The 27,051-nt window shown below is 31.2% G+C and overlaps 1 protein-coding gene across 3 annotated transcripts in view; it reads left to right on the top strand.

Moving 5' to 3' along the window:
- Window positions 1-260: 260 nt before the first annotated feature.
- Window positions 261-27,051, top strand: part of LOC142323807 (gametogenetin-binding protein 2) — a 61,430-nt gene continuing 34,639 nt past the window's right edge. For all 3 annotated transcript variants that reach the window (XM_075364050.1, XM_075364049.1, XM_075364048.1), the window contains exons 1-7: window positions 261-453; window positions 2,559-2,749; window positions 7,937-8,080; window positions 9,038-9,253; window positions 21,331-21,534; window positions 23,308-23,482; window positions 26,678-26,851. In XM_075364050.1, coding sequence (XP_075220165.1) covers window positions 367-453; window positions 2,559-2,749; window positions 7,937-8,080; window positions 9,038-9,253; window positions 21,331-21,534; window positions 23,308-23,482; window positions 26,678-26,851 — 1,191 coding nt within the window. In that variant the 5' untranslated portion in view covers window positions 261-366. The remainder of the gene's footprint in view (window positions 454-2,558; window positions 2,750-7,936; window positions 8,081-9,037; window positions 9,254-21,330; window positions 21,535-23,307; window positions 23,483-26,677; window positions 26,852-27,051) is intronic.

Raw genomic sequence — 27,051 nt, 5'->3', positions numbered from 1 at the left:
ATAGAGTAAAATAACTTAATTTTTCTTGTTTTACTATTAAGATAGATAAAGTAAAATTACATTTAATCAATAAAATAAAAACGCCTCATTCTGTGAGATTTTCTTGTATAAATGAGTGTGGTATATTTTTATATTTAATATTATTCTGAAAACAACGGTAAAGTAATTTACATAAAATAAAATATCATTTACTATAAAATCTCCGTCGAAGAAGAACGTTGCGATTCACGATATTCTAGGCAGCCAGATTTGCAAATGGCAGCATTGAAACACGTCGGAATGCACTGTGGTAGAATAACTTTTCTATAGTTCTGAATTGTATTGTATTTTTTGACCTTTTCAGACTAGTTAATTGAAAATAAAGTTATGGCGAAGTTAGTTGATGTCTACAGAAACGATAAACAGAAACTGGCTCGAAGGCAGTTGCCATTAGTTGTCGATGATAATCTGACGGTAAGAAATTAGGCTTAGACCTCATAGCAAGACCTGGGGCTAGGCCTAGAGTAGCCTACTTTTTGTTAATATTTAGTTTATTAGATTTTGACGTTAATTTTACTTTTAGTTTTGGCATTGTTTGTTATTTAATTCTTCGGGAACCGGTTGGTAGTAAAACGACTTTAAATTTTCGGAAGGTGAAAATTTTTTTTTTATCATTGTAAACTTGCGCCGGATATTAATTTGTGTAAAATAGTCTGTGTTATTCATGTATAATTTGTATATTGGTTTGTAAACCATTTCATATTTTGAAAATTATTTAATAGTTCTCAAAAAAAGAGTTTATTACATCAGGGTGATAAGGTATTGCTTCCGTATGTTCATCTTTGGCATTTACCGGTTAATGCCCAACGTTATCCGCAAATTCCTTTTTATAAGTTTTATTTGTAACATTAGTGAAATTTATTGCATCAATGTTATAATTGGTTGACATTGACTTATTTCATTCAGTCATGTTTCTAAGTGAATTTAAAGTGGTTGTTAACATACTAGTAAAGTATGGTAAGAAAACGGCTCTTTTCTTGATAAATTGTTATATACTGTGGTTAATTAATCACACATATTTTGTGATCCATAATGTGTAAAATCTTTGTGGTTTGTTACAGACATTTTAGTAGGTTGTGAAATTTAGTAATCATTTATAACATAAATACTTTGACGATTTTTAGTTACTGTTAGAAATTTTCAGTAATAGCGGCTTGTAGTATAACTAGTAAGAAAATGCTATTTCTGCCCGATTGTTTCAAGTGTATGGCAATATAAGTGTGCGAGACAAAAAGGTGGAGATGTTTGACTTTGTTGCATGCATTAGTCTGAATTAAATATTTTACCCATAAGTTTCCAGTTTACAGATTTAAAATAAGTTATACATCTTCATAAAAAGACTACCTTGATGAAGTTGATAGAATATCATGATCAGCTGAAGTTTTTGAGTTGGTGTAAAATCTGCGGTTAGATTTCTGACCAAAAACCAAATGCAAAAAGGAATTACAAATTCATTTGCATTGATAATCCTGCTGAAAAAATTATATAAATTCAACTAAAAAAGATATGCTATAATATTGTATATAGAACTAAACATACACTCAGACAAAAGCTGTTTGTTCAGATTTATTTAGGCTTACAAATATGACTGTTTTAGTTGTAATATGTTTTGGGTAGAACAGTTTAGCTTTTTATAATACAATTAGAAATAACTAATAGTACATTTTTACCACTGAATATACTAATGCAAACCATCCATTTGAAGCAGTTCACATATTCATGCATGAACCATTAAAGGTATTTTTATGAAAAAGAGGAAAAAATGCAGTGAATAGTTCTTTCATTAGGTTTTCCAGAAATTAAGGTTAGTTTAGTTTTGTATATGATATAAAATTGATTGAAAATTATTTGAATATGATCCTGGAATTAAACTCCTCGGTTAAGACTAACCATACTGCAAGTTTCATCAAAAACTAATAGACTGTTCAGAGTAATGTTCTAACATGTTGTCTTCAAAGTGTATATATGTTTTACAAATATCTCAAGAAAAAGTTGGAAAATGAGAATTATCACCAATTACTGATTTTAAGTACAACCTGGAAGAAAATGCTCTTTCCGATGGAAGTAATTTAAGATATGTTCTGGTGAAAGTATAGAACTGTTTCATGCAAACATGGGTCAAGAACACTTCATTTTTTTATTAAAGGTTCAATCCATTAGTGAAAAATTTTGCCCTGATTTCTGTTGCAAAGAAAAAATGACCATATACTGAAATCTTTTGAACAAATTAATTCTACAGCAAACTTGGCAGTCTAGTATTTTTTTTACCAAAAAATTAAAAAAAAATATGTTACAGAATTGTATTTGTAATAGTTCTCACCAAAAGATTGAAAAGTTCAAACAAATCTATTATAAACACCAATTTTTTTATTTCTTATTTAATGTTCATGTTCAAAGTTTTAACTAGGTTAGCATTAGTTGCATTATTAATTTCTCTTTTTACTATTTATAGTTTTATTCTTTATATTTACATTTTTTACTTTAGTATATTTCATCAATTATATACTATATTTTTCTAGATGGTGATGGATCTCAACTCTATGGGATTTGTTTATGATAATCAAACTGTTAAAGGTAAAGAACTGGAAGAATTTTTGGAAAAATACAAAATATTATCTTATCAGGAAGTTCGAAGTGCATTTCAAGTTACTTGTAAAGATATTTTAACTGTTCTTGGTCAAACTATTCCATGTGTTGGCTGTCGTAGAAGGTAAATTCAAAATTTATCGCTCTTGTAAGTTTGCTGTTAGTTTACTTAGTTTTAAAAAAATTGTTTTTTGCACAGTCCTGTTAAGTATTTATTAAAATAATGTATGGTTATGTTACCAATATATTAATTTTAGGTTTGATGCCAAGGTGTCTCATTCTATGGTATTTTTATCAAATACTGGCATTGCTGAATATTTTTTTAAATACCTAATTTATTGGGTAAGTTTCCTTGTGAAAATAACGTAAATTTAACTCTTGTCTGTATCTAATGCATTGCAGCCAGTTACCTGGATTTGATTCTTTGTGCTATTAAAGCAGTTTAATTTCACTACTTGTGTGTAACTTGAATAGGTGGAATTTTCCAATTAACAAACATAATGGCATTGAGTTTCTGCAGCTGTGTGACATTCTATCAGGCCGTGTTACAATGGATGTATTATGTGTCTTTATGAAACTGACTGTATTATATGTTCTTTCAAATGTTGTGATACAGGTGATGTATGGCATTGAATGGTTGAAGGGGTTGCTGAAATTGTGAATAAAAAACATAGGGGAACTGCCAGGCATCGAGTAAAATCTTACTTTGACAACTTAAAATAATAAATCTTACTTAAATTAATAATGAATACAGAAATTTGTTTGAAAAAAACCATAGATTTGAAGGGCACAAGTGGTGGCACCATATTCGATAAAAGTACCCATTCTCCTTTTACGAGGATGAATCAAATTTAAATGGTAATTGTGCTATTCTATGCACCATACAGTTCCAAACTGGATAGCGAAGTGGGGAGTTTAATGTTCAGTGTGTTAGAGAGGGGGAACCAGCTTTTTTAGCTCCTCTGCTCTGTTCTGTCATCAGTACAGCAATGGGTGAGCAAGAGGTTCTTTCGTCTGTTGCAAAACTTATAATCATAAAGTTTTTAACTAATAAAGGTGTTAACTCGTGGAAATTTTAACTCTTTAAAGATACAGTTTGCGGATGGTACACTGTCCCAGAACCGTGTATATACGTGTGGCAGAAAATTTAAGGGCGGGTGAGAAAGTGTAGAGAACGAAAGTTATGATCTACACCCAAGGTCAAGTCTCATAGCTAACAACATCTGTGTCATTTGAGAGCTTATCAAGGGTGATTACTAGTTCACTGTTGAAGAAATTGCATCAGAAGTGGTTATCAGCTGTGGGAGTGCTCAATCCATTACACTGACAAAAATGTAATAACATAATTTTTGTTTCCTAACATGCGATACTTGATTTTAATCTGTTTTTTTTATGCTGAAAATGAATAAGAACTTAGAATCTTTCTGTTGCCCACCATTTTTGAAAATTTTTAAAATTTTAATTAAAGGATTCTTTTCATTTTTCAATGTATAGTTAGCATTTTAAGCTCGTATATTGTATCTTGTTAGCTCATTTTTTTTGTTTAACGTTGTTGTTAACATAATTTGCAAGCTATAAATAAACAATACTAGACAAAGAATTAAATCATATCATAATCACATATTATGACATCATATCTAATACTGAAGAGTGAGGCTTCATGGACAAGATTAATCATGTCCGTGCAGGTAAAAACATGCAGCTGAAAACACAGCTATGTTGTTTGTATTAAGCGCTGGATTTAGGAATGAATTAATTTTGTTCAGTCTTATTACTGTCTTAAGTTTGTTGACAGTGCAGTGTCATATTGCCTCGAAATTGTCTAAATAATGTGGATGCCATTTGTTATGTATGTGGTGAGTTTACCATGAAATCAAGTAGAAAAAACATTACACCTTTAATTAAAAAAGCGTATCATTTGTACTTTTCAGTGTAAAATTAGTGATCAGGATAAGACATGAGCCCCTCATATAGAATGCACTAATTGTTCTGTATATTAAGAGGATGGCTGAAAGATATAAGGAAGGCTTTGCCATTTGGTGTACCTATGGTTTGGCGTGAACCAAAGGAGGATCATATAACCAACTGTTATAAAGGGATAAACATTATGTTACCAAAGAGTGGAAGAAACGAGACAGCTTAACTCAAAATGGGAAAAATATTATTCGTGAGCCCTTAGTTGAGCCCAAAAAAGTATTTTTAACCCCTTCTCCATATCAAGCTAGGACTAAAGAAAAACGTAGTAAAAGCAATGAAGAAAGATAGTCCTGGAATGTTTGTACATCAGGCAGAAATTTTTGAATGCAAGTGAAGGAAAACTTAAAGAAGGAATATTTGTTGGTCCTCAAATAAGAGAGTTAAAGATTATGTATTTAACTGAATGTTTAGTAAATGTAGAAAGTGCAGCTTGGGCTTCATTTAAAGACTTGCAAAAACTTTCTCGGCAAAAAAGAAAAAATCTGATAATTACCACAATATTGTTAATCAACTTCTTAATTCATGCAGAGCTGAGATGTAATATGTCTGAAAATACATTTCCTCCACTCGCATCTGGATTTTTTTCTCAGACAACCTTGAAGACGTAAGTGATGAACACAGTGAATGTTTCCACAAAGAGAGTTCGGTGATGGAAAGCTGCTGTAATGGGAAATGGAATGCTAACATACTAGCCGATTTCTATTGGACATTAATTCGGGATGTGTCTGAGGCTCTTAATAAAAGAAAAGCATCAGCGAAATCATTCCAACTCAGGTATGACCATACATAATTATAAATTTTACGTGTTTTAACTCTATGTTCCCTTAAACTTTCTGAAGTGTAATTTATTTAAAACTAAGGGTGATAGAAAAATTGTATTTACAGATCTGTAAGGTACGCAAAAAAGCAATTCAAGAAATGGTATCACACTCAGAGAAACATTAAAACAAATTTTTTGTTTTATCAGTGTTATCACTGATAATTTGGCTTTAGAAAAATTAGTGCTTGATGGGTTCCGAGGTTATTGACCGAAAATGAAAAACAGGTCAGGTTGAGATTTGTGAGAGACTTCTGAATCAATTTCGTGGAGAAGGCGTATCGTCACATGTGATGTGTCATGGGTCCATCATTACACTCCAGAGTCAAAATGGTGAGTAAGGAGTGACGAAGGAAGGATGAAGGCTGCTCAGTGAAGGCCAAAACTCGTCTGTCAGCCAGAAAAGTTGTTGCAATGATTTTTTTTTGATTTTCACCACAGTCGACGAACTGTGAATGCGGTTCACTTTTGCCAGCTGCTACAGTCAACAAAAACTGCCTACCAAAACAAAAAACGGTGTATGCTCGTCAGTGATGTCATTCTTCTCCATGACAATGCTAGGTCTCACACTGCAATTTTGACAAGGGATAAATTTGAAAAATGCACTGGGAAACCCTTGACCACCCTCCCTTAGTCCAGATATGTCCCCCTGTGACTATATTTTGTTGGCATCCGTGAAAGAATCGCTTGGAGGAGAACGATTCAAAAACGATTAAGATGTTGAGGAGTGCGTGCACAATTGGTTGACAACTTGTCCTCAAACTTTTTATGAACTAGGAAAATTCAAGCTTCCAAATCGTTGGCAAAAGTGTGTAGATCGTGCAGGAGACCATATATAGAGAAACGATGAAGGTATGGATTGTGTATATTTTTGAGAAAAATAATAACAGGCCATTATGTTTCTGGGTCGTACTCAAATATTCAAGATTCATCACCAGAAATAACATTTTTTTAGAAAATCAGTTTCAATTCACCATAGATCATGGCACACTTCCATCCTGTTTTTTTCTGTTTTGTTACAGAAAACAGTGAGGTTTTGTGGGACCAGTTTTGAACAAACTTTTTGATGTCCAATTCGTTTGTCAAAATTTGATGGACTGTGGTACGTGTCAAATTCAATTGTTCTGCAATCATTCTGACAGTTAATCTTTGGTCGTACCTTATCAAGTCTCTGATTCACCCAACATTGTTGTCACTTTTTTATGTTAACAGTCTTCCTGAGGTGGATCGTCTTCAACTGATTCCCGGCCATCTGAAAATGCTTTAAACCACCTAAAAACATGGGCTCGTGACAGAACGTCATCTTCATATGCCCTTTTTAATTTTGAAAAAGTTGAGTAGCATTCTCACAGAGTTTGATTGCACAATGTTGCTCATAATTAGTATCATTCATTTTTGTAATGGCACAACAAAATCTTGTTTCATGAAAAGTTTGTTTACGTCTCATGTGGCAACAATAGACTAAAAATATTAATACCTAATATAAATCAGCTGTTCTTATAACCTTATGTTTACTAGTAACTTTACAGTGTTGCCACTTTGGCTGCTAAAAAAACTAGTCTCATTACTTTTTTAAAGACCTCATATATTATATATATATATATATATATATATATATTAAGGTTCAAAAATTTCTTGAAGAAATATTAAGGTCCAAATTTCTTGGAGATAGTATTAAACTTCTTTCAGCAAACTTTATATTCCCACCCTGTATGTCCGGCATTTATTAGAAATATCAAAACTTGGTCATATTAATCGTCCATTTGGTGGGAATCTATTCTAAAATTGACTTTGAGCTCTGAAGTTGAAAAATCTTATGAATGTAAAGATCCTTTGCCTAGAAGAGGGCAATTTTTCAAAACGACAGTCTGGATCTTGTGTGAAAAATAAGATTCTAACTGTTAAAACAAATAGTATCTATCTGTCCCCTTTCTTCTTTCTTTGTTCATCCCCTATTCTCTGGACTTGAATAATATATGTTATTAATTACATCTCTCATACCTTGCTTAGTGAGTATATTGAAGTCTGTGCTAAGTGCAGTCAGTGAGGCAGCCATTTGTTTATTGGGATTTTCAATTATATTAGTTAAGTTAGTATTGTGCCTCTATTTCTGTCTATGTAGTATATATGTTTACAGTTTCACTAATTCCATGTTCTGGTTCACAAAATCATTTCATGATCATGAGATCATTTTCATTGATCTTGCAAAATTTGATATTACTGTAGAAATGTGATTGCTACATTGTCATCTTATATTACAAAAAAATTATTGTATTCAACTAAAGATGCGTCAGCTTTAAGTCTATTAATTTTTATAAATAAAATTGATTGTGACTATACGACAGAAGCATGATATACGTAAAACAGGTAAAACTGCTACAGACAAGTGCATAAATTTAGAGTGATTTTGATGAAATCTGTCTTAAGTTTAATTTTTGTATAGTAAATAATGGCTAGGATATAAGTGATTTTGTCTTTAATTATTAAATGTTTTTCACTTTTTTTTTCTCTTTGTAGTGTTGAAAGACTTTTCTATCAGCTGATGAAATCTGGTCACCCTGCCCTTGAACCAATAATTATTACTTCTGATGGTATTCTTACAATACAAGAGGACCATTTCACGTGGCCACACTTACTATGTACATTATTACACGGTCACAGGTAACTGATTGGTTTCCAATAATTTTTTTTATTGTTATAAGAAATAATCTTTATATACTCAGAAGTATTTCAAGCAAAAGAAAGTTGGGTGTGCTAGATGTGTTTCTATACTAGAAAGTTGTTATATCAAGGGTTTAAAATTATTTAAAAGTTGTCTTTATTTTTGATTAGTTTATTTAGGATCTGATAGGTGAAATTTTTTGCTGTATATTTCCAAAATAATATTACAGGGTGATATACTGCATTAATATAAGTACTATTAAAAATTTGTTTAATCGCTCATTTACTCTCATAACAATAACTGCAAAAATGTTCTTAAATCTGTATAAAGATAAGAAAAGGTGGTTATTATTGAAAATAATTATAATATAATTTTACTGTTAGAATACATTACTATCGAGTAGTAGATATAACTGTGGTAAGTCTTTAAGTTTTGAAAATGTGGTGTGCAATAATTTTTTACTTGCCTCTGGGTATATGTTAGTTTGCGGGTGTTATGGAAGTATACTGGTTGGGAAGAGGAATGAATCTTGCATTGCAAGTCAACATTCAATCTAATCACGTTTGTGTTTCGCCCCACTCTGGTGCAGCAAAAGTACAGTTTCTTCACCCGTCTCTAAAATACTGTTTCCAACCCGTACAAAAACTACACAGATAGATCTTATATTTACTGAACATAAAAGATATATAAGTAAATAAGTATGTTTTGTATCTATGCATGGTGTATAAACAAAAAAATTAGCTTCCTAAAGACTGTTCAAAAAACATGATTGTTGTTGAATGTTATTGAAGTTCGCTTGAGTCCTCTTAATTAATTTGGCAAGAGTTCATAGTTTTGTTGCGATGTAATAAAAGAAGTTGCGAAAGATGTAATAATATTGTTATTTAATTATTATAGTTAGGAAATCTGATCTTTTCTAAATAAATAATTAAATTTCTGTTCTTAATTAATTGCAGTAGTACACGCTTGAATGATCTAGTCGAGAGTCAGTCACGTTCCAAGAAGAGCAGGCGGTGTGTTTTGCATTCATTAGATTCTCAACGTACAAGGGCACTTACTACATCTTGGAGAGATATCTGGTCTATAATGCGACCTCAATGTCGAGATGAAGTTGTTTTAATAGAAGCGTCAACATTATTAACTACTCTTGAAAGTTATCTACGAAAACATAGGTTTGTAATAATTTATGACTAGTATGTTTTATGTAAACTTTATTTTGTAATTATTTACAAACATTTGCTCAGAACAAAGTGGAGTGGAGAAGTATGTCAAACTAGTCAAGTACCTAATGAAAAAATATTGAGATAAATAATTTTTCCTATAATAGCTTACTTTTCCTAAGTTACTTTGTATCTTATTAATTTACCTAGTTAGAATGTCGTACAGGTTTTTATAATGTGCATTTAAAGCAATTTTGTTTCTAATGTACTCTGGCCATTTGTTCTTGCAACTTGATTTTAGGCAGACACCCGGCACAAGGCTATGGACAGATTATTTTAAGTTGCTTGTTAGAGACTAGCAAGTAGTGTGTCCATATTTCATTCTGTAATTGGGTTTGTGCTATCAACATCAGTGCCCCCTAAATTGTAAATATGCCGCCTAAAAAATTAACCATATACTCAAGCTAGAAAAATAGTGGTAAATGTATATGAGCTTATGAAAAAGAAGCAAATGTCAGAAGATTTTTAATAGATAATAAACAAAGTTTCTGAACATGTGTCATATAATCCACTGGTATTTCAAAACAATCCATTAGTAGAATAATAAAAGAGTCAAAAGAAATTGGTGAAAACATAAATATACATCTTTTAGTACTCCAGGTAAGAAACACAATGTACCAAAACAACTGACATTGACGACTTTGACAAATGCATAATCAGACATACAACACATCATTTTTACGTTGAACAACAGATTGTACCCACTTTAAAATATCTGTAACCAATTTTAGGAGAATCTATTAATTTTCTGGAAGGGAAACTAGTCTTAATAAAATTTTAAAATAACTGGGATTTAATTGGGTAAAAACAGAAATATCTGTAAAATTTTAATTGAAATACACAACGTACAATTAAAACGCATACAATAGTTAATCAATTTACAATGATACTACTGAGAAAATAGACCTATTATTTACAGTGGTGAGACTTAGATTCATACTAACCACACCAAACTAACCAAAAAAAAAAATGGGGATAACTTACCTGAAGGTTTTACTGCTATATCAAAGGGCCAGAGACTAATTGTAATCTACACAGGGTGTATAAATGATTTTGTTCCAAATGCACTGTTAGAATATAAATCAGATTAGACCGCCATTAATTATCATGATATGAATTTTGATGATTGTGAATGGTGGTTAAAGGAGAAATTAATTCCAAATTTACCACCTAAAACTGTTGCAATGGATAATGCTTCTTATCATAACAAAGAAATTAACAAAGCTCCTACATTATCATCTGCAAAAGCTGTAATGAAAGGATTGTTGACAAAAATGAAAATACCATTTCCACATGACATTTTGAAAAATGTAAACTGAGGAATAAGACATTTCAAATAGTAGGTTGTTGACAGAAAAAAGGGCACACTGCGCTAAGACTGCCGTCTTACTCCACCCTGATCTAGACCTGATTGAATTAATTTGGTCTGATTTAAAATCTTGGGTTGGAAGCAGAAATGTGTTGCTTTTAACATTAATGATGTGGCTTGTTTATGCACAGAAAAGTTCAGAATAATATCTAAAGAACAATGGGAATCAAAGTGCAACCATGTCATAACAATTGGAAATAATTATATACAAAAAGTATGCCTGCTAGGTAACATAATTGACAGTTTGTGTGAATTTACAAGAGGATAGTGATTCTGAATCTGATATTAATTTGAAGGATGAAAATTAACAAATGTTGGGAGCTGAAATGATTGTTCAGAGCAATTGATTGACATAGGCTCTATTCGTTCTATAAAAAAATGGGCTGGTCATAAAATTATCAATTTTTAAATTACTGTACACCATCACACTATGTAGCATTAAACATTAGACATACAACATTAAACATTGAATTAGTCATTTTATTGTTGCAGAATATGTTTTTTGAAACTATGACTTTTAAGTGTAGAAATGTAAATGTGAAGTAGGATGCTGTAAAAGGTAAGAAATTAAATTTCATTACAAAGTAATTTATTACTAGGTCTACATGAAAGTGTTTTTATTTTCTAGTCAAAGGAATAGCATAATTTTTTTACATCACAGGCTACACAAAACCCATTGTGAATGCAACTGGAGAAGCTCTTATCAATAATTCTGACTATGACTATAGTCTATGTAGCTGACTAAGATTTTGTCTGGTGAAAATGCATGCGTACTCCTCGTTTTGGTGGGGGTAATTTTATGATTTACGCAGCTATGTCCAGTTGCTAAAAATAAACAGCCGGGGTGTAATACATATGATTAACTGTTGGTTGCTTTTGCTTCTTCAGTGGCATGCTATCACACACTTATTTTAAATTATTATAATTTTATTTATTATTATTATTATTGTACCATATATATTTACAAGAGCATTCTAGAAATTTTAAGGAAAAAATACTGATGATTGAAGCTATATTGCATGGATGGATTTTCACAAATAATATTTTGTGTTTTACTGTCACAACAGTAATACATTTTGTGTTTAACTGTATTATAATTTATTAGTGATGAATGAATATAACAATTTCAGTTAAAAAAAAAAGAATTTATTTTATAACATAATTTTACTTGATTTAAAATTAATATGTTTAATTTTAAATTCTGTCATCTTTTTTTACTCCCACTAATTTTTTTTTTCAGAGGTGGCAATTTAGGTGATATAGAAGGTGTAGCAGAATTTTAACTTTCTTAAACACAAAATAAACTTGACTCTAATGAACATACAAGGTCTGTTCTGAAAATTAACCGAACTCTATTTTTTTAATCTTTATTATTAATTTTACAGATTATTGGTACTAGTCCCCTTCAAAGTACTTCCCTCCCCTATTCACACACTTTTTCCTGCGATGTCTCCGCTTCACAAAGCAATTCTGGATAGCTCCATTTGAAATGGCCTTTAAGATCCATGACAAATTTTCTTTACTGTCATTAATAGTCTCAAAACAGTATCCTTTTAACATTGATTTTAATTTCAGAAATAAGAAAAAATCAAAAGGAACCATAGATCTGGTGAGTAGGGAGGCTGAGGTAGGACAGTAATCTGATTTGGCACAAAACTGATGAATTTAAAAAGCTGAGCGTACAGGTGCATTGTTGTGATGAAGGAATTATGAGTGTTCTCGCCACAGCTCTGGCTCGTTTTGCGGATTGTTTTTCACATAATCATTGTAAAACGCCTTGAAAGTACACATAGTTCTCTCTTTTACCTTGAGGCAAGAATTCAAAATGCATAGCTTTCATTAAAATCGAAAAACAGAGAGCATCACTTTGACATTGGATTGAGACTGACGTGCTTTCTTGGGAATGGAGATCCTTTGCCAATCTATTGTAATGATTGAACTTTTGTCTAAATATTGTAGCTGTAAATCCAGCTTTTGTCTCCTGTTATAAACCTTTGCATGAATGTTTCATCTTCATTGGCTTGTCCACTCGGATGTTTTTTTCTGCTGTTCGGTCATCAAACAAGGAACAAACTTGCTGCAACCTGATGCATGTTCAGTTTTTCAGTCAAAATGTCATGGCCTCATCCAATTGACATGCTAACCTCTTCTGCAAGTTCTCTGACAGTCAATCAGCAATTTGCATGCATCAGATTGTTGATTTTCTGAATGCACGTGTTATTAGTTGAAGTCAAAGACCTTCCTGCTCGAGGGTCATCTTCAGTTTACCTGACAACCACTTTTAAATCATGAAAACCATTGTAACATTGTGTATGATACAGAGCATCTCCGTAAGCTTCTTTCAAAAATTGAAACGTTTCTATGAATGTTTTCTCCAGTTTTATGCAAAATTTTACATTGTATCATTTCTCTCGAAAGTCACACGTTACAAAAATTGTTGCTACTAACACATGCACTCAAATAACAATAACATAAAAACTAAATTGGATATCAACAATCCAAGAACATGTGGTTACAGATGAGGTTATGCGAAACAATGCTGCTAACTTCACATCACTAAATATCTCCATTGGCGCATAATTAAAAATGTTCGGTTATTTTCTGAACAGACCTATTAGTTTAGAACATCTAAGATATTTTTTTTATTATATCAGGAAGTGATTTTTTTGTTCAAACTGTAAGATTAAGGACAATTACCTGAACTTCTAAAGAATGGATGTCTTCTAGCTTTTTTATCATACAATGAAATAATACTTCATACTACCTCTACCCGCCACGCTTCGCTGTGGCACATTGTGGTTCTATGGATGAGAAATGAGAAACAAAACAAAGCATACGTTTCATAGAAGTTTAATTTTGCAATACATAAAACATACATTAAATTTTATACATAAAATATTATGTATAATATTTTTTTGTTTTTCCACTGTCTGCATAGATATAAAGGCTATCTGGTTTGCCGACTCGGGAACACGCAACATACAGTTGCCCATGTGAGAAGCAATCCGCATCTAAATCTAAACCACACAATTCTAAAGATTGACCTTGAGCTTTATTGATTGTGATTGCAAATGCCAATTCGAATTGGAAATTGCAATCTTTTAAATTGAAATGGTGTATCGGTCGGGATTATGGGTATTCGAGGAATGAGGACATCTTCACCTTTGAGAAGCCCCGTTAAAATCGTTGCTTCCACTACGTTATTCATCAATTTCTTAACTGCAAGTCGTGTGCCGTTGCAGAGTTTTGGCTGATTAATATTCCGCAACAGGATAATTGTGATTTTTTGATCGAACTGTTGCTAGAATCAATCTAATGAGGAATGTTTTCCCAGTTCCTCCTGGCGCATCCAAGAAGAAGGTCCCCCCAACTCAGTCATTTATCATTTTCATTATGCGATCATAAATGCCTTTCTGTTCACGCGTTAATTTGGGAATGTTTGATTGGACATATGACTGAAGATCACCAATGTTGTAACTCTGTTCACGGCGTAAATCCACATCAAATGAAGCAATCGCAGCTCGGGTGGGTGCTGGCATTCCCAATTGACTAAGAACTTTATTTGCAATAGCTAAGCACTTGTCTTCAGTATTTATCAATGCTTCGTTGTAAATGCCTTCTGTAAATTCCATGGTCATATTGGTATTTTCTAGGCGTACTCTATGCAAAATATCCTCAGCCATATGCGATCGATATCTTTCCCATAACAGTGTGAGGGATGAAGGGAAGCAAGCGGTCAATATAATTGCGAATAATGCACAAATTTGGTTTGTATGTGCAGTGTTGCACGCGTCATTAATACATATATCCCACTGTTGGTTGTTTTCTAATAAATTCAGAGCTTGGTGAAAGGCGCAACTCAATCATGACACGATCACACAAAAGTACCTCGATTAAAGTGAATATTTAATTCAGATTGTATAATGATCTGAATCAGATGCAAGTGGATGCTTTTTTTTTTTTAATAAACAATGTAATTGTGAACAGGTATTGTTTCACATGTGACTGCGGTTGTCGTTAGCTAGTATGGCAAGTGTTCCCCTCGCTTCCGGCAGATGGTCACTGGTACACAGCTGACCGTTAAACTGTTTTCTCGCGGTCGCGGGTATGTGACTGATGCGAAAAATAGATAAAAACAATCTTTGATGCGGGTTATATATCGTGCTAAAATTTGAGCTCAATCGGTGCAGAACATTTTGAGTTTTTGAAGCGTACACAAACGAACTTAACATTTTTATATATAAAGATTTATGGGCTGTGAAAAAAAGCCCTTAAGTCGTGCGAAAAAACACATCATTTTAAATGCTTACAAAAGCAGAGTAATGCTTACAAATTACAGAATAATCAAACGGCGTTGATTTCAGATGTTAATAAACTGCTAACGTAAGTAGAAGTTGTGCTGCTTCAGTGTACAATGTGATTCTTGAGTATGAATCTACTAATGAATTACGGTCTCCAAAGAAAACAAAACCCCCCGCAGGTCAATTGAGAAAAAGGTGAGATTTTTGATAAAAACGCGATTTGTAAAAAATTACACGAATTTGAATTATCTAGAACTAGTTTAGCGGTGTATTATGTCCTTTGGAAGAGAATTAGGTTATTGTCTTCGACGCTTCTTATCATTAAACGAAAAGAATTCCAGCCGTGTTATAGAAAAACAGTGATATCAAAATGTGGCTTAGTTCAAAACGAATAATTTTTGAAGAGGTTTAAGTTAATGTTCAATCATTGCAAAGGGTTTCGCGTATTAAAAGTAATTATAGTCCGTATAAAATTGGTTTGACACACAACGCCATATTGGTAAGTCGTATTTTTATTCGGTTCCTAACGAATATGTTTGCCGGCCTCCGTGGCGCGAGTGGTAACGTCTCTGACTTTAATCCGGTGTTTCCGAGTTGGAATCCCGGTTAGGCATGGCATTTTCATACGTTATAAATCATTCATATCATCATCTGAAGCAATGCATAATGGTGGTTTCGGAGGTTAGAAAAAACAAAAAAAAACAAATACTTAGTTGTGTGGTTTCAGTGTTACTATTTGTGAATTTTGTTCTGTGCTTTTACATAGCAAAGAACGCTAAATGATCAAAAAACTATTGTTTGGTCATATATATGTAAAAAAAATAACCTAACAAAGGATTTTTTGGTCATTATGTAGGGATATTATTTTCTGTGTATTTGGTTATTTTTGACTTTTTTTGTTTGCATAGTCTTAAGTCTATCTGGGCTATAAGAAAGTTGGGTGTTTTAATTTGTTTACTGTAAGTCATCCTTCTTATTGGCTTTTCTTTTTGTTTTTAATAAAATACAGATGTTTTAGCTGTTAAATATAATTCAAAGAAATTTGTTACTTCATCAGTTGTGATTTTGTTTACATTGGCAACGACCATACGGGCTCCAGCAAAGCGATAATAGTAAACCATTTTGTACCTTCTCAAGCAAATCTTACATCCAGCCTGGGAATGCTTCTCGTGGTTCTGCTCCCTTTTTGCCATAACCACTGGATACTTGTCTCTAATACCTTATAATCCTTCATTATCATTATTATCTTTACTGCTTAAAAATTTACATTTTTCTAATTCAATATCATCATAATATTATATTTCATATATTATTATTATATATCATCAGATATATAATATGTCTATTTTCATAAATAGTTATATAATGAAAAAGATAAATTGGGTCACTGTGAGTACAAGCAATGCCAGAATCAGCCTTCCAAGCCTTACATTGCCCCACTGGTATATTCTGTCCTTTCTAAAAGTGGAAAAAGCTTTTTTCTCAATAATCCATATATTTATCTATGAGAAAATCAACATATTCAATGAAAATTTTACATGCTTTTCTTTATCCCCTGGTTATCTTAACTCCAGGGATAACAGGATTTTAATAATTTTCATTATGTGCCTCGGAAAGATTAAAAGTGAAAGAATAAAGTGAAAATATCTGTGCATAAAAACTGTTTTACTGGAAACTTAAACGCATTGTAGTTAATTACAATAATTCATTATTATTTGTTTAATTTGTCCAAATAATTTAAAACTGAGAAAGCATTACTATACAAAATACTTTTTCTCTTCACCATACATATTTTTTGCTAATTTATAGAATTCTGGTTCAGATTGAAACAATTCTGTAAATCATTTCATTACTAGTTTATAAAAATGTATTCACAAAAATTAGAACTTTTAATAAAAAATGAATTTAAAATTTTTAAGTTTAGTAAAAAAAAATGTTCATCACATGCAGTTCTAAATCTATTAGGTTGACATGGCAGGTAATGGTTGTAATATTGTTTGGTATTACTATTGTAGATAGTTGATGACTGTATAACCATATAGAAACAGGTGCAGTTTTGATTTCTGGAGAAATTTTACCGGAGCTATGTTGTGTCAAAAGCAAATTACAAAAGGTTTGCATTAAAATAAGATCCTGCTTTTGTTTATATGGTCTGTTTGGTTACTAGTTTGTTTGTAAACAACTAGGTTGTTTACTAGTATTCCATTGAATTAATCAAGAAAATGTGTTTCAAAATACATCACGAATTGAATTTTATTTTATTACTTGGTCAGCAGTTAGATGAATTCAAAGGGCAGTCTTTTTTGTTTTACTCCTTAAGCAAGCTTGGCCAGTGTTGATTTGTGTGCTAAATACCATACTTTTCTGATAATCCTGGCTTCATATTTAAATTACAACCAGAAAATGTATTGATTTTGTAAATAGATGTATTATTTTAACAGTGTAGGCATTCGGATATTTTATTTTATACTTCAGTATAAAATTTATCTCGTAAAAGATACTTCTAATCTTTAGTTGATGAGGTGTCATTTCACTGACACATACGGTGAGGTGATGTAATTTTGACACCCCTCATTTTTTGTTACTTTTTACATAATTTTTAAGAGGCTAGTCTGATCTTGAAAATTCAAAAAATGGATTCAGGGCTCATTTCCGCATCTGCAGAGTACCCACAGATAAAATAAGTGGGGTGAGGGGGTTGGTAAAATTTATAACCCCAAAATGAGGTCAAAAATTTTGGGTATAAGGGGGAGTTCAAGGAGTCCAGATTGATAAAGATTCCAAAGGGTTTGGTTGAAATCAAAAATAGTAGGAAGTTATGTTGGGATAAAGGTTTCCCCTTATAAACTACCATGGGACTTAAGAATAGTTTACTCACCAGAAAACTTCAGATATTTTCCAAGTCCTCTTGAGATCACTTCTGCAGTAAACAACTGTCTGTCCTGTCGAAACTAGTATGGCTCGAGAATGAGGTTCGGGACCCACCTTGCACTTATTTTGCTGTACTTTAGCTTGTTACTGATGACGTTATGAACTGTGCCAACACTTACTGCAACTGTTTTTGCGATATGTTACTGTAACTGTAATATGTCGGTCTTCACAAATAATGTCATCAGTGCGGGTTTCAAGCGAAGGAGTTGACACGTCAACTGGCTGGCCAGGACATTGCTCATCAGTCACTGAAGTTTGACCGTTTTTGAACTGTTCCACCCACTTATAAAAATTTTTGCGGTTCATACAACTTTCACCATACTGTAAAATCATTCAAGAAAACATTTTAGCTGGTTTTTCACCTTCAGAAAGCAAAAGCTGATCACTGAATGTTATTCAACTAATGTGGAAACTTAAGTGGATATGCCATCGTTAAATGCAATGTTGAGGTTATAAATAAAACAATTTTTATCGGTCAGCTGTTCTCCAAGCTGTCCAAGTGATGCCAATCTAAGTCATGAAAGTACAAAACTCCTCCTAGAAACTGTTTTATTTCTACATCAATTTGTCTCTTTAATTATTGAATATCCCTCGTAAGATAAAGCCTGGAATACAATGTGTACAGCATATATTAAAGTGCAACATAATTAATCTGAGAGAATACTTCATAGTTCAAAATAATTAACCTGTTAGATGAGATCCTACCTGAGTAGGTTTCTATTCTAAGGGTTAGTACCTTTATGTATATTGTGAGAAGGATATAAAGGTAGTTTCTCTTAGAAAATGTGATATCTAGTTAATTGGTGGCTGAAATCATTCTGATTTACAGCTTTTTCCATTTTTAAATGATTATCTGTAATTTCAAAGGAACTGCCGACAAAAAGACTCGCATGGTTGCAAATCTGAGGAATTTGGTCTTGGAATTCCAAAAAAGGAAAATCAATATTAAAAAAATAAAAAGAAATAAAAAATAAAGAATTTGGAAGTGATAATTTAGAATTGATTGTTTTTCTTTTGCTTTTTTCATTTTATTAAGATTTGAAATTATACAGTTATATTTTATTAATATTGTATAAAAATACAGGTTAATATAATACAGTAATAATAAGTAAAAATAAAAAAAATTAACTAAAAAAAAAGTTGTAATTTAGTCTTCATTGCATTTCGTGCATATCTTTTCAGACATTCGAAACTTGTAGGGTTTTTACATTCATAGCACAAATACGATGTCTGTTTCGTCTTTTTTGCAGGGTAGATACTGCACATCTTTCTATCTTGCAGCCTTCCGGAACTTGTTGGAAGTACCTCAGGTTCTTCTTGCAATTTAAAATTCTTTTTAATGAAATTCATATATCTTGAGAAATTCTTGTACTAAAAAATCATTATGTTGCTTTAGTGGAAACTAACTTCATTGCTATTACATTCAGATAGTGAAAGCGTCTGTCATAACACTATGTCTTATGATTGATAAGCGATATAAGAATTCACACTGCACAAATATCAATCTGTAGAACAAAACCATCGACCACCTCTTTATACACCGGATAAAAGAGTAATTACTACACATCTTGTCTAAACTATCAACCCCATTTTTTGTGGCATTATAGTAGGATATAATCTATGGCTTATTATTTTTATGGTCATCACCTTTATTATGATGCATAGAACTAATAAGTGTTACTGCTCTATTAAGTTTTGGCATATAAGATATCAAGGTTATTTGTTGAGTAAAGCAGTATAAACTTTCCCCAATTTTTCGTTTATTGTCAGGGAGAAATTCAGCTGGAATTTACAGTTATCTTTTATTTATGGTGCCAACATATGTTAGCCCTTTGCCTCCCAGTTTTTCAACCAAGTTAATTTATGAAAACCATTTGTCTCCAGTAATGTTTCTACTTGAGCCATAAAGGTCGTATTTTGGACTGTGTTTGTTTAGAAAATTTGTTTTTTCTTCTGAGAATTCAATTCCATCAGTGCCCTTACCACTGCAAATTTATCCGTTATATAAATAACTACTTCATGGGTCTGTAATAAACATCAGTTTTACTCAGTATTTATTTGGGTTTTTTTGGCATAAACAATTTAAATGCGCATCTGCCGCAGAACGGGACTAACTTTTCATCTACGCAAGCATTTTAATCGATGGAACGTAAATGCGCTGACAGTTAGCAATAAAAATGTCAAATACTTATGTAAACATAGCTGCTTTGTCAGTGGTTTTCCTCTGAGCTCTTGTTTTAGAATTGTCATATCTTAGAACAGTAATACTAAAAATCACTTTTTTGACATTACCAATCGAAAGACTTCTTGGCCTGTTCCATTGGTAGAAAAAATTGAGTAGATATTTTTGCGGTTATATTTGAATATTGTGGTAAAAAGCATTGTTTTTATTAGTGGTTTCAATTCAACAATGTCAATGTAATTCAGTTCAATAATATTTGGATTTTTGTATGTTGTTCTCAAAAAAGCAGTTTTTTGTTTGTCTACTCCAAAATAATATGTAAAATATTGTTGGAAAATAGTTTATTTTATACTCCAATTTCACTTTCCGAATATTATACCCATTAACAAATTCATAATGCATTATGTGCCCCAATTTGGACATTTCTTCTCATTTATGCTTTAGACCATCTACAATTGGATTTACTCAGATAAACATTTTCATCTACTTCCCCATGTTTACCAATCCCTTCATTTTCACCACCTCCTGAAACTTCATCCTCAAAGTCTGTATCATGTTCGCTGATAATACAGTCATTCCAATCAACAGTCTGTTCTTTATTTCATACAACAACCACCTCTCGATTTCAAATAGTAGCCCATTCTTGATTATCATTTTCACCTTGTTTCCTATTTGACCTGTAATTGGTTCATCAATATCCAAATCCTCGCTTTCCCATCCATCCAGTTCTTGGAGAAGTGCTTCTTTCAAATTCTGCTCATTCATGTTCATTTTTACACTGAAAAAATTTAATATGATTTGCTAATAAAAGTGACACAACTGGATGCAAAGAAACTTATATTTAAGCAAAAATCCGCATTATTTGATCATTTTACGAAAGGAATTGTACTTGCATGAATGGTGAGCACATGTCAGTTTGATATCAGACACTTGATTGAGAAGAAACAGATACAATAAAAACTCTCACTGCATGGCAATCTAAATATAACTAAAAAAGAACCAGCTACTGCAAAGCACATTCAGTTACGTGATCAAGGATGGGGGTAATCATGTAGCGACCAGACGCACGCAGTCATTTTGACGTCACCTCACCAGTTGAAGCTTAAATCCTTGTTTCGATATTGACATGGTATGCTGTTTCTCTTTTGTTTCAGCTATTTTTGAATGGATTATAAAAAAAATTGTAATTTGTGTTTACACACTAGAATATACATTTAATCATAACATTTTTTTACTCTAATTACAGATTTTGTGGTGAGTGTCGGACTAAAGTTTTACGTGCATATTCTTTGCTCGTGGAAGAACCAGAACCTACAAAAGAAAAAGGCTATATGCCGGGACTGTATGCTGGTATTAAACGTTGCTTACCTGATAAACATATTCATTTACAAACAGAGACTGAATATATTTCAAATTTAATTAGTCGTGCTGAACCTGAACTTACTGGAAGGTAAAGTATATTCTTTGTTCTGCTGTAATATATTTTTAAAAGAATAAAGTAATTATTTCTATGATTTTTTTTGTTGTAAGGTTTTACTTTTTATTAATTTTGTAGACATATCACGGACAGTTATGATTCTTACACTAGATTCCATTCTGAATATGTCATCAGCTACATATTTTAAAATATATATCATACGTATCTAACCACAAATTAATGTAAATAACCTCAGATTTCATGTAATTTTGTTACTAGTTACTTTATTTCTTATCAGAAAAAATAAATTTTATCAGATTTGATAATTCTATGTAGAAACAATTTCACTAGTTTGTCATAAATTAACAGTGATGTAATTTTAAAATTATATTAACCATTCTTAAAATTTGTATAATATGTCATTTTTAAACTATAATATGAAGACTAAAATTACACGTGTCTTAAGTACTTTGGGAAAATATACCTTTATTTAATCTGAGTTCTGCTCCTGCTTTTGAGGTAGGAAATTTATTTTTTTTCCTTACCATTCTTTTTTGTTCTGATATTTAATCCCAACTCTTTCTTTCTTAAAATACTAGAAGAATTAGTTGTATTTATTGAAAGAAAAAAAAATCATTAATTGTTTAAACTATACATGCATTCTTTTATTTCTATATGCATAATAAAATGTAATATAGTATTTTATATATTAGAATCTCATTACTTAAATATAAATAGTCTTCTTTCCCCTTGAAGTAATTTCTAAAAGTAGATCAATAATAATTAAAATCCTTCAGAGCATTGTTATAACTTAATATTTAATTTCATAATAAAATATATAGTACAGGCAAATTATTCATTCATAAATTATCAATAAAACTATTCATAATGATGAAATCTTTGAAGAAGTTGGCAAAGTTTTGTCTAATTTCCTGCTGTATTAAAGTTTCTTCGATGTAAGTTTCTTACAGTTATATGTTTTTGTTTTCAATACGTGATGTCCATCAGCATTTCATTTTGATCTTTACAATGTAATAAAATAAATCCAATAAAAGTTTTCTAAGTTTTAATCGAAAGGAAAAAAAAAAATTTTTTTTAAACTTTTTTCCCTTTTGACCAAAAATTGGAAACATTTTATTAAACTAAACTTACAATACAATGTACGCCAGTACGGCTGATGTACAATTAAGATTTTCTTCTAATATTTTAACAACTTAAAAAAAAGCTGTTTAACAATTATAAAATCGTTTGATTTTTTTCTATTCCTAATGTATACTTAGCAGTCTGTTCAACTTGTGTACTATGGCCCAATGAGATGATGATAGTGTTTAAATAAGCTGTAGTCTTGTGCAGACTCAGGTCAACCATTTCTGAGAGATGTGGTTAATTGAGCTCCAACCACCGAAGTATATTGGTATCCACTGTCTAGTATTCAAATCCATAAACAGTAACTTAGTTTTCTAGAATTTAAACCTCAGAATCTTCATACCTCAAAAATCTTTAAATTTAAATACAGAAGATGTATTTAAATTTAATTGTTTAAAGAAGAATTTTTGATTGTTTAAAACTAATCAACTCTTCTTTTTGTATTGAATAAATCTCATGATTTTATCATGAATTAATAACTTTCACGTGTTTACAGGGAGGAATTTATCATGAATGAAAATTGTAAAGTGTCCCTTCAAATTTAAAAAAAAACTGGATTAAATGGAGAGTTTGGATGTTAACTAAATTTTGTAATAAAAATAACACTAAGGACTAGTTAGGTGCCTTGATTATTAATTTACTATTATTTTGTATGTTCAGCCGTCGGGAAAGACATGCAAAAACCCTAGAAATAGCTCAAGAAGAGGTATTAACTTGTCTTGGGATATGTGTTTATGAACGTTTACATCGTATTCAATTACGTTTAAAGGAAGAAGAATGTACATGTCAGGTTCTTGCTGCGATTGCAATAGATGGACTTTGTCGGAATTTTGAGGTTGGTTATTTTTTTCATATGCATTTGTTATGCTAATTTTCATTAAAAAAATCCTTTCATGACCTTTTTTTTGTTCTAGTTTGTTCAGAAATTTGCTATGCAGTAATGCTTTAGAATTATGTAGTGCAATTTGTTCTTTCAGCATTAGTTTGGTTCATTGCTCAGTAATAAACCATGATGTTAGTTGTTGAGTTGTGATTGAATGTGCTTCATTTCGTCTCATAGTTTTGTTTATCAAAATTAATAGTTGCAAGAAATGTAATTGTTCTTTTGGTAGAGAAATGCATTTTTCTTGTTGAACACATCTTTTGTGAAGGTGACAAGCATACTGATTTAGTGAAGCACCACAAGTTTTTTTGAAAAATTTGCAAATACTGCTGTTCTCACTGCAATGCAGTTCGAACTCTTATTGAAAAATTTTGGGCTCAGGCTCTGTTGAAGATGTTGATTGAAGTGGAAGACTACCTAAACTAAATAGACTGAAGCTCCATGGGGTGTCACATACTGTGGCCGAAAGTCTATCAAAGTTAATGCATAAGTTAGCACAGCAACAAGATATCAGACTTGCTACCGTACATAAAGCTGTAAGAAAAGAACTGAAACTTTTCCTTTACAAAGTAGTCTGTGCTTAAGGACTGAAACCTACATACAGATCATGCCAGAAGACTAAATTATTGTCAATGGTTTAAATGTTGTATTGACCAAAATTCTGTAGATATCCCTACAGAAAATTATACAAAATTATGTATTAACAAAAAAGAAAAAAAGACTGGATTGCAACTAACATCCTTGAATTACTCAATCTTTGCACGTGTGAAAATTGGAGTTTGGGTCAGTGTAAGTAGAACACACATGGTGGGTTTTAATGTCATTTTGCTGTTTTAACAAACTCATTGTCTGTTAACAGAAGTGGAAATCAATCACGATTGATTCCAACAATATGGTGCCACAGTACACCATCATTGAGCTAACAGCTCAATGACATTTTTTATGAAATCTTTTTGGTGAATGAATTATTTTTAGGGGTTTGTGGCCTGCATGATCGCCTGATTTGACTTCCCCAGATTACTTTTTGTAGGGGGTAGCGAAACAAGTAGTGTATCACAACAGACTATGGATGATTGATGAACAAAAAACTGCAATAAAAGCATACTTATGAGACATTCCAGTACATGAGCTGGTTAAAGTGTTTGAAAATAAATTGAAATGTGTGCAGTGTTGTACTGATCATTTTCATCATCACCTTTTATAAACTATTCCAGTTACTGTGATATCTGTTTTTATAAAATAATGAAATAAAAATACAAAGTAATAATGCAAAAGTTAAGTCATTATATTTACATAATTCCAGTACACAGCAACTTGCTGAACGCATTTTAGTTTTATTAAGTTTAGTCATTAAAACCCTTTGCATGTCTGATTTTTTTGTTTTGTTTTAGTTAACTGATTGACTGTAGTATTCATAGGCAAGGGTTATTTGATTTATTTATAAATGTATCTCATTTAGAACCATATGCATATCATATGAAATCTCTCATATGATATAAATATCTGCTGGCTGTTAAAAATCTTGTATGGTGTTAACTACTTTAGAGCATGAGAAATGATTACCGAGGTGTTTTTAAAATCATTTTTTAACTTTTTTGTATTAAAAAGATATATACAAAGAGTTTTGTAAATAACTGACCTCGCCCATCTGTATATTGAATTTAGTACGCTGAGACTTTCAATAAAACTAGAAAAAATAATTAAAATACCAAAATATTTATGGTAATTGATTTTGGAAGATTTAGTAGCCAGTGCCAGTAATTTTACTATTTTAGATCTATTGCAAGCATTGTTTCAACACATCATTGATAGAGTACTATCAATATTTCCTTTCTAACCCCAGGTATTATTTTTATTTTTTGTGTTTTTTAAATATTAAAAAATCTAATCACTTGTTCAATAAATATGAAATAAAATATTTGCAAAATAGTGTGTTAAACGACGACAGCTGGGTTACTTGTTTGCTAAAAGTCATGCTCTACCTCCATTGTTTATTTGTTGAATTTTATTTTTAAATTTAATTGTTTGAACAAAAAAGGTGAGGTTAGACATTTGATTTACTGTCTCATTTTTAATTGAAGATTTTGTGAAATGTCATTACACAAGCATCATTATACCTAATAGCTAACCATGTTATCTAAAGTTTCTTAAAAATTGTTAAAAGCATCTAGCCAAAATTTCATTACAAGCAGATGAAATGCCAAAAAAGTAAGTTGAAATAGGAACTTGCTTCACTTGACTAATTGTTTAATGCAAAATACATTAAAAAATTAAGAAAAACTTACAAATTAAAATCAGTAATTACAAATTACTATTGTTTTGTAATTTAAAGAGATTTTTAAAACATAAATCCAGCCATTGTAGACTTATCATTTTCCTTCAAATAAGTCTTAGATGGCATCAGATGTCTTGAAATACATAACTGAAATTTTCTTTTCTCAGATAAAGATATAATTAATTAGGATCTTTTCTTTTATAGGACACTACTTAAACGTTTTTCTACAGAAGTCAGGTATTAAAATAAGAACTTGACTATAAGCAGTAATTGCTGAATTCATTATTTAAATCTAAACATTACTGTTAATTAGTCAAGGTTAGTGAGCAAAAGTTATGTTTGGTTAGATTATGTTGATTCCGTGTAATGACGAATTGTACATATATCAACATAACCTTACCAAAGATAACCTACGCTCGCTACCTTGTCTAATAATTTTAAATATACAAATCATGTACAACTTATTAATAACAAAAGTGGTTTTTAAACTAAATATCTAACTTGTTTCTTTCATTATTGGAAAAAGCTTAAGCCATGCAGTCCTATAGTGGAAAAGGTCTATTAATAATAAGATAACATATAGATAGCTCTTGTGCTGCTTTTTCTGTAATTTTTTTTGAGCTCTTTAAAAATAAAAAGAGACCCAGGAACTTCCAAAATGTAAAAAAATTAAAAAGTTTTTTTCTTGTTTACCACAATAAGAAAAAAAGTATATAGTTGGTTAAGTTAAAAATAAAATACAAAACTGAAGACATAGCTGTTTTTTAAGGATGTTTATTTCTTTTAAAATACTTTTTTAGAATTTATTTATTGTAAAACTGTTGTTTTTATAAAATAATTATAATCAGGGATTCTCTTTTATTATATAACAGGTTGCTGTTGAATTAAAACGTGGAATTTCACAGTTAGAGTTGCTTTATGAAGAATTAACTAAAGAAGAACAATTAAAACAGCAAAGAAGAGAACATAAAAAATTAAGAAGGAAGAAAAGGAAAGAGAAAAAAGCAGAACTAGAGGAAAAAGAAAACTATGAAGAAAATTGTGAGGTTTGTATAACTGTAATTATGAAATGTGCTGTTATAACGTTGAATTTCTTTCTGATTGATATAAAAAATTCTCATTTAAATTGTGAATGTATTTATATCCTTAAAAGTTGTATTCTCACAGCCTTAATAGGCACATGTAGAAGCTTCTACATCTGGTTCAATAAGTTTAATGGATATTATGTTAAATAATAAATACCTGC

The sequence above is a fragment of the Lycorma delicatula genome, chromosome 4 (assembly GCF_047948215.1).
Source record: "Lycorma delicatula isolate Av1 chromosome 4, ASM4794821v1, whole genome shotgun sequence".
NCBI classification, from domain to species: Eukaryota; Metazoa; Arthropoda; class Insecta; order Hemiptera; family Fulgoridae; genus Lycorma; species Lycorma delicatula.
This window is presented reverse-complemented; position numbering and strand designations above follow the sequence as displayed.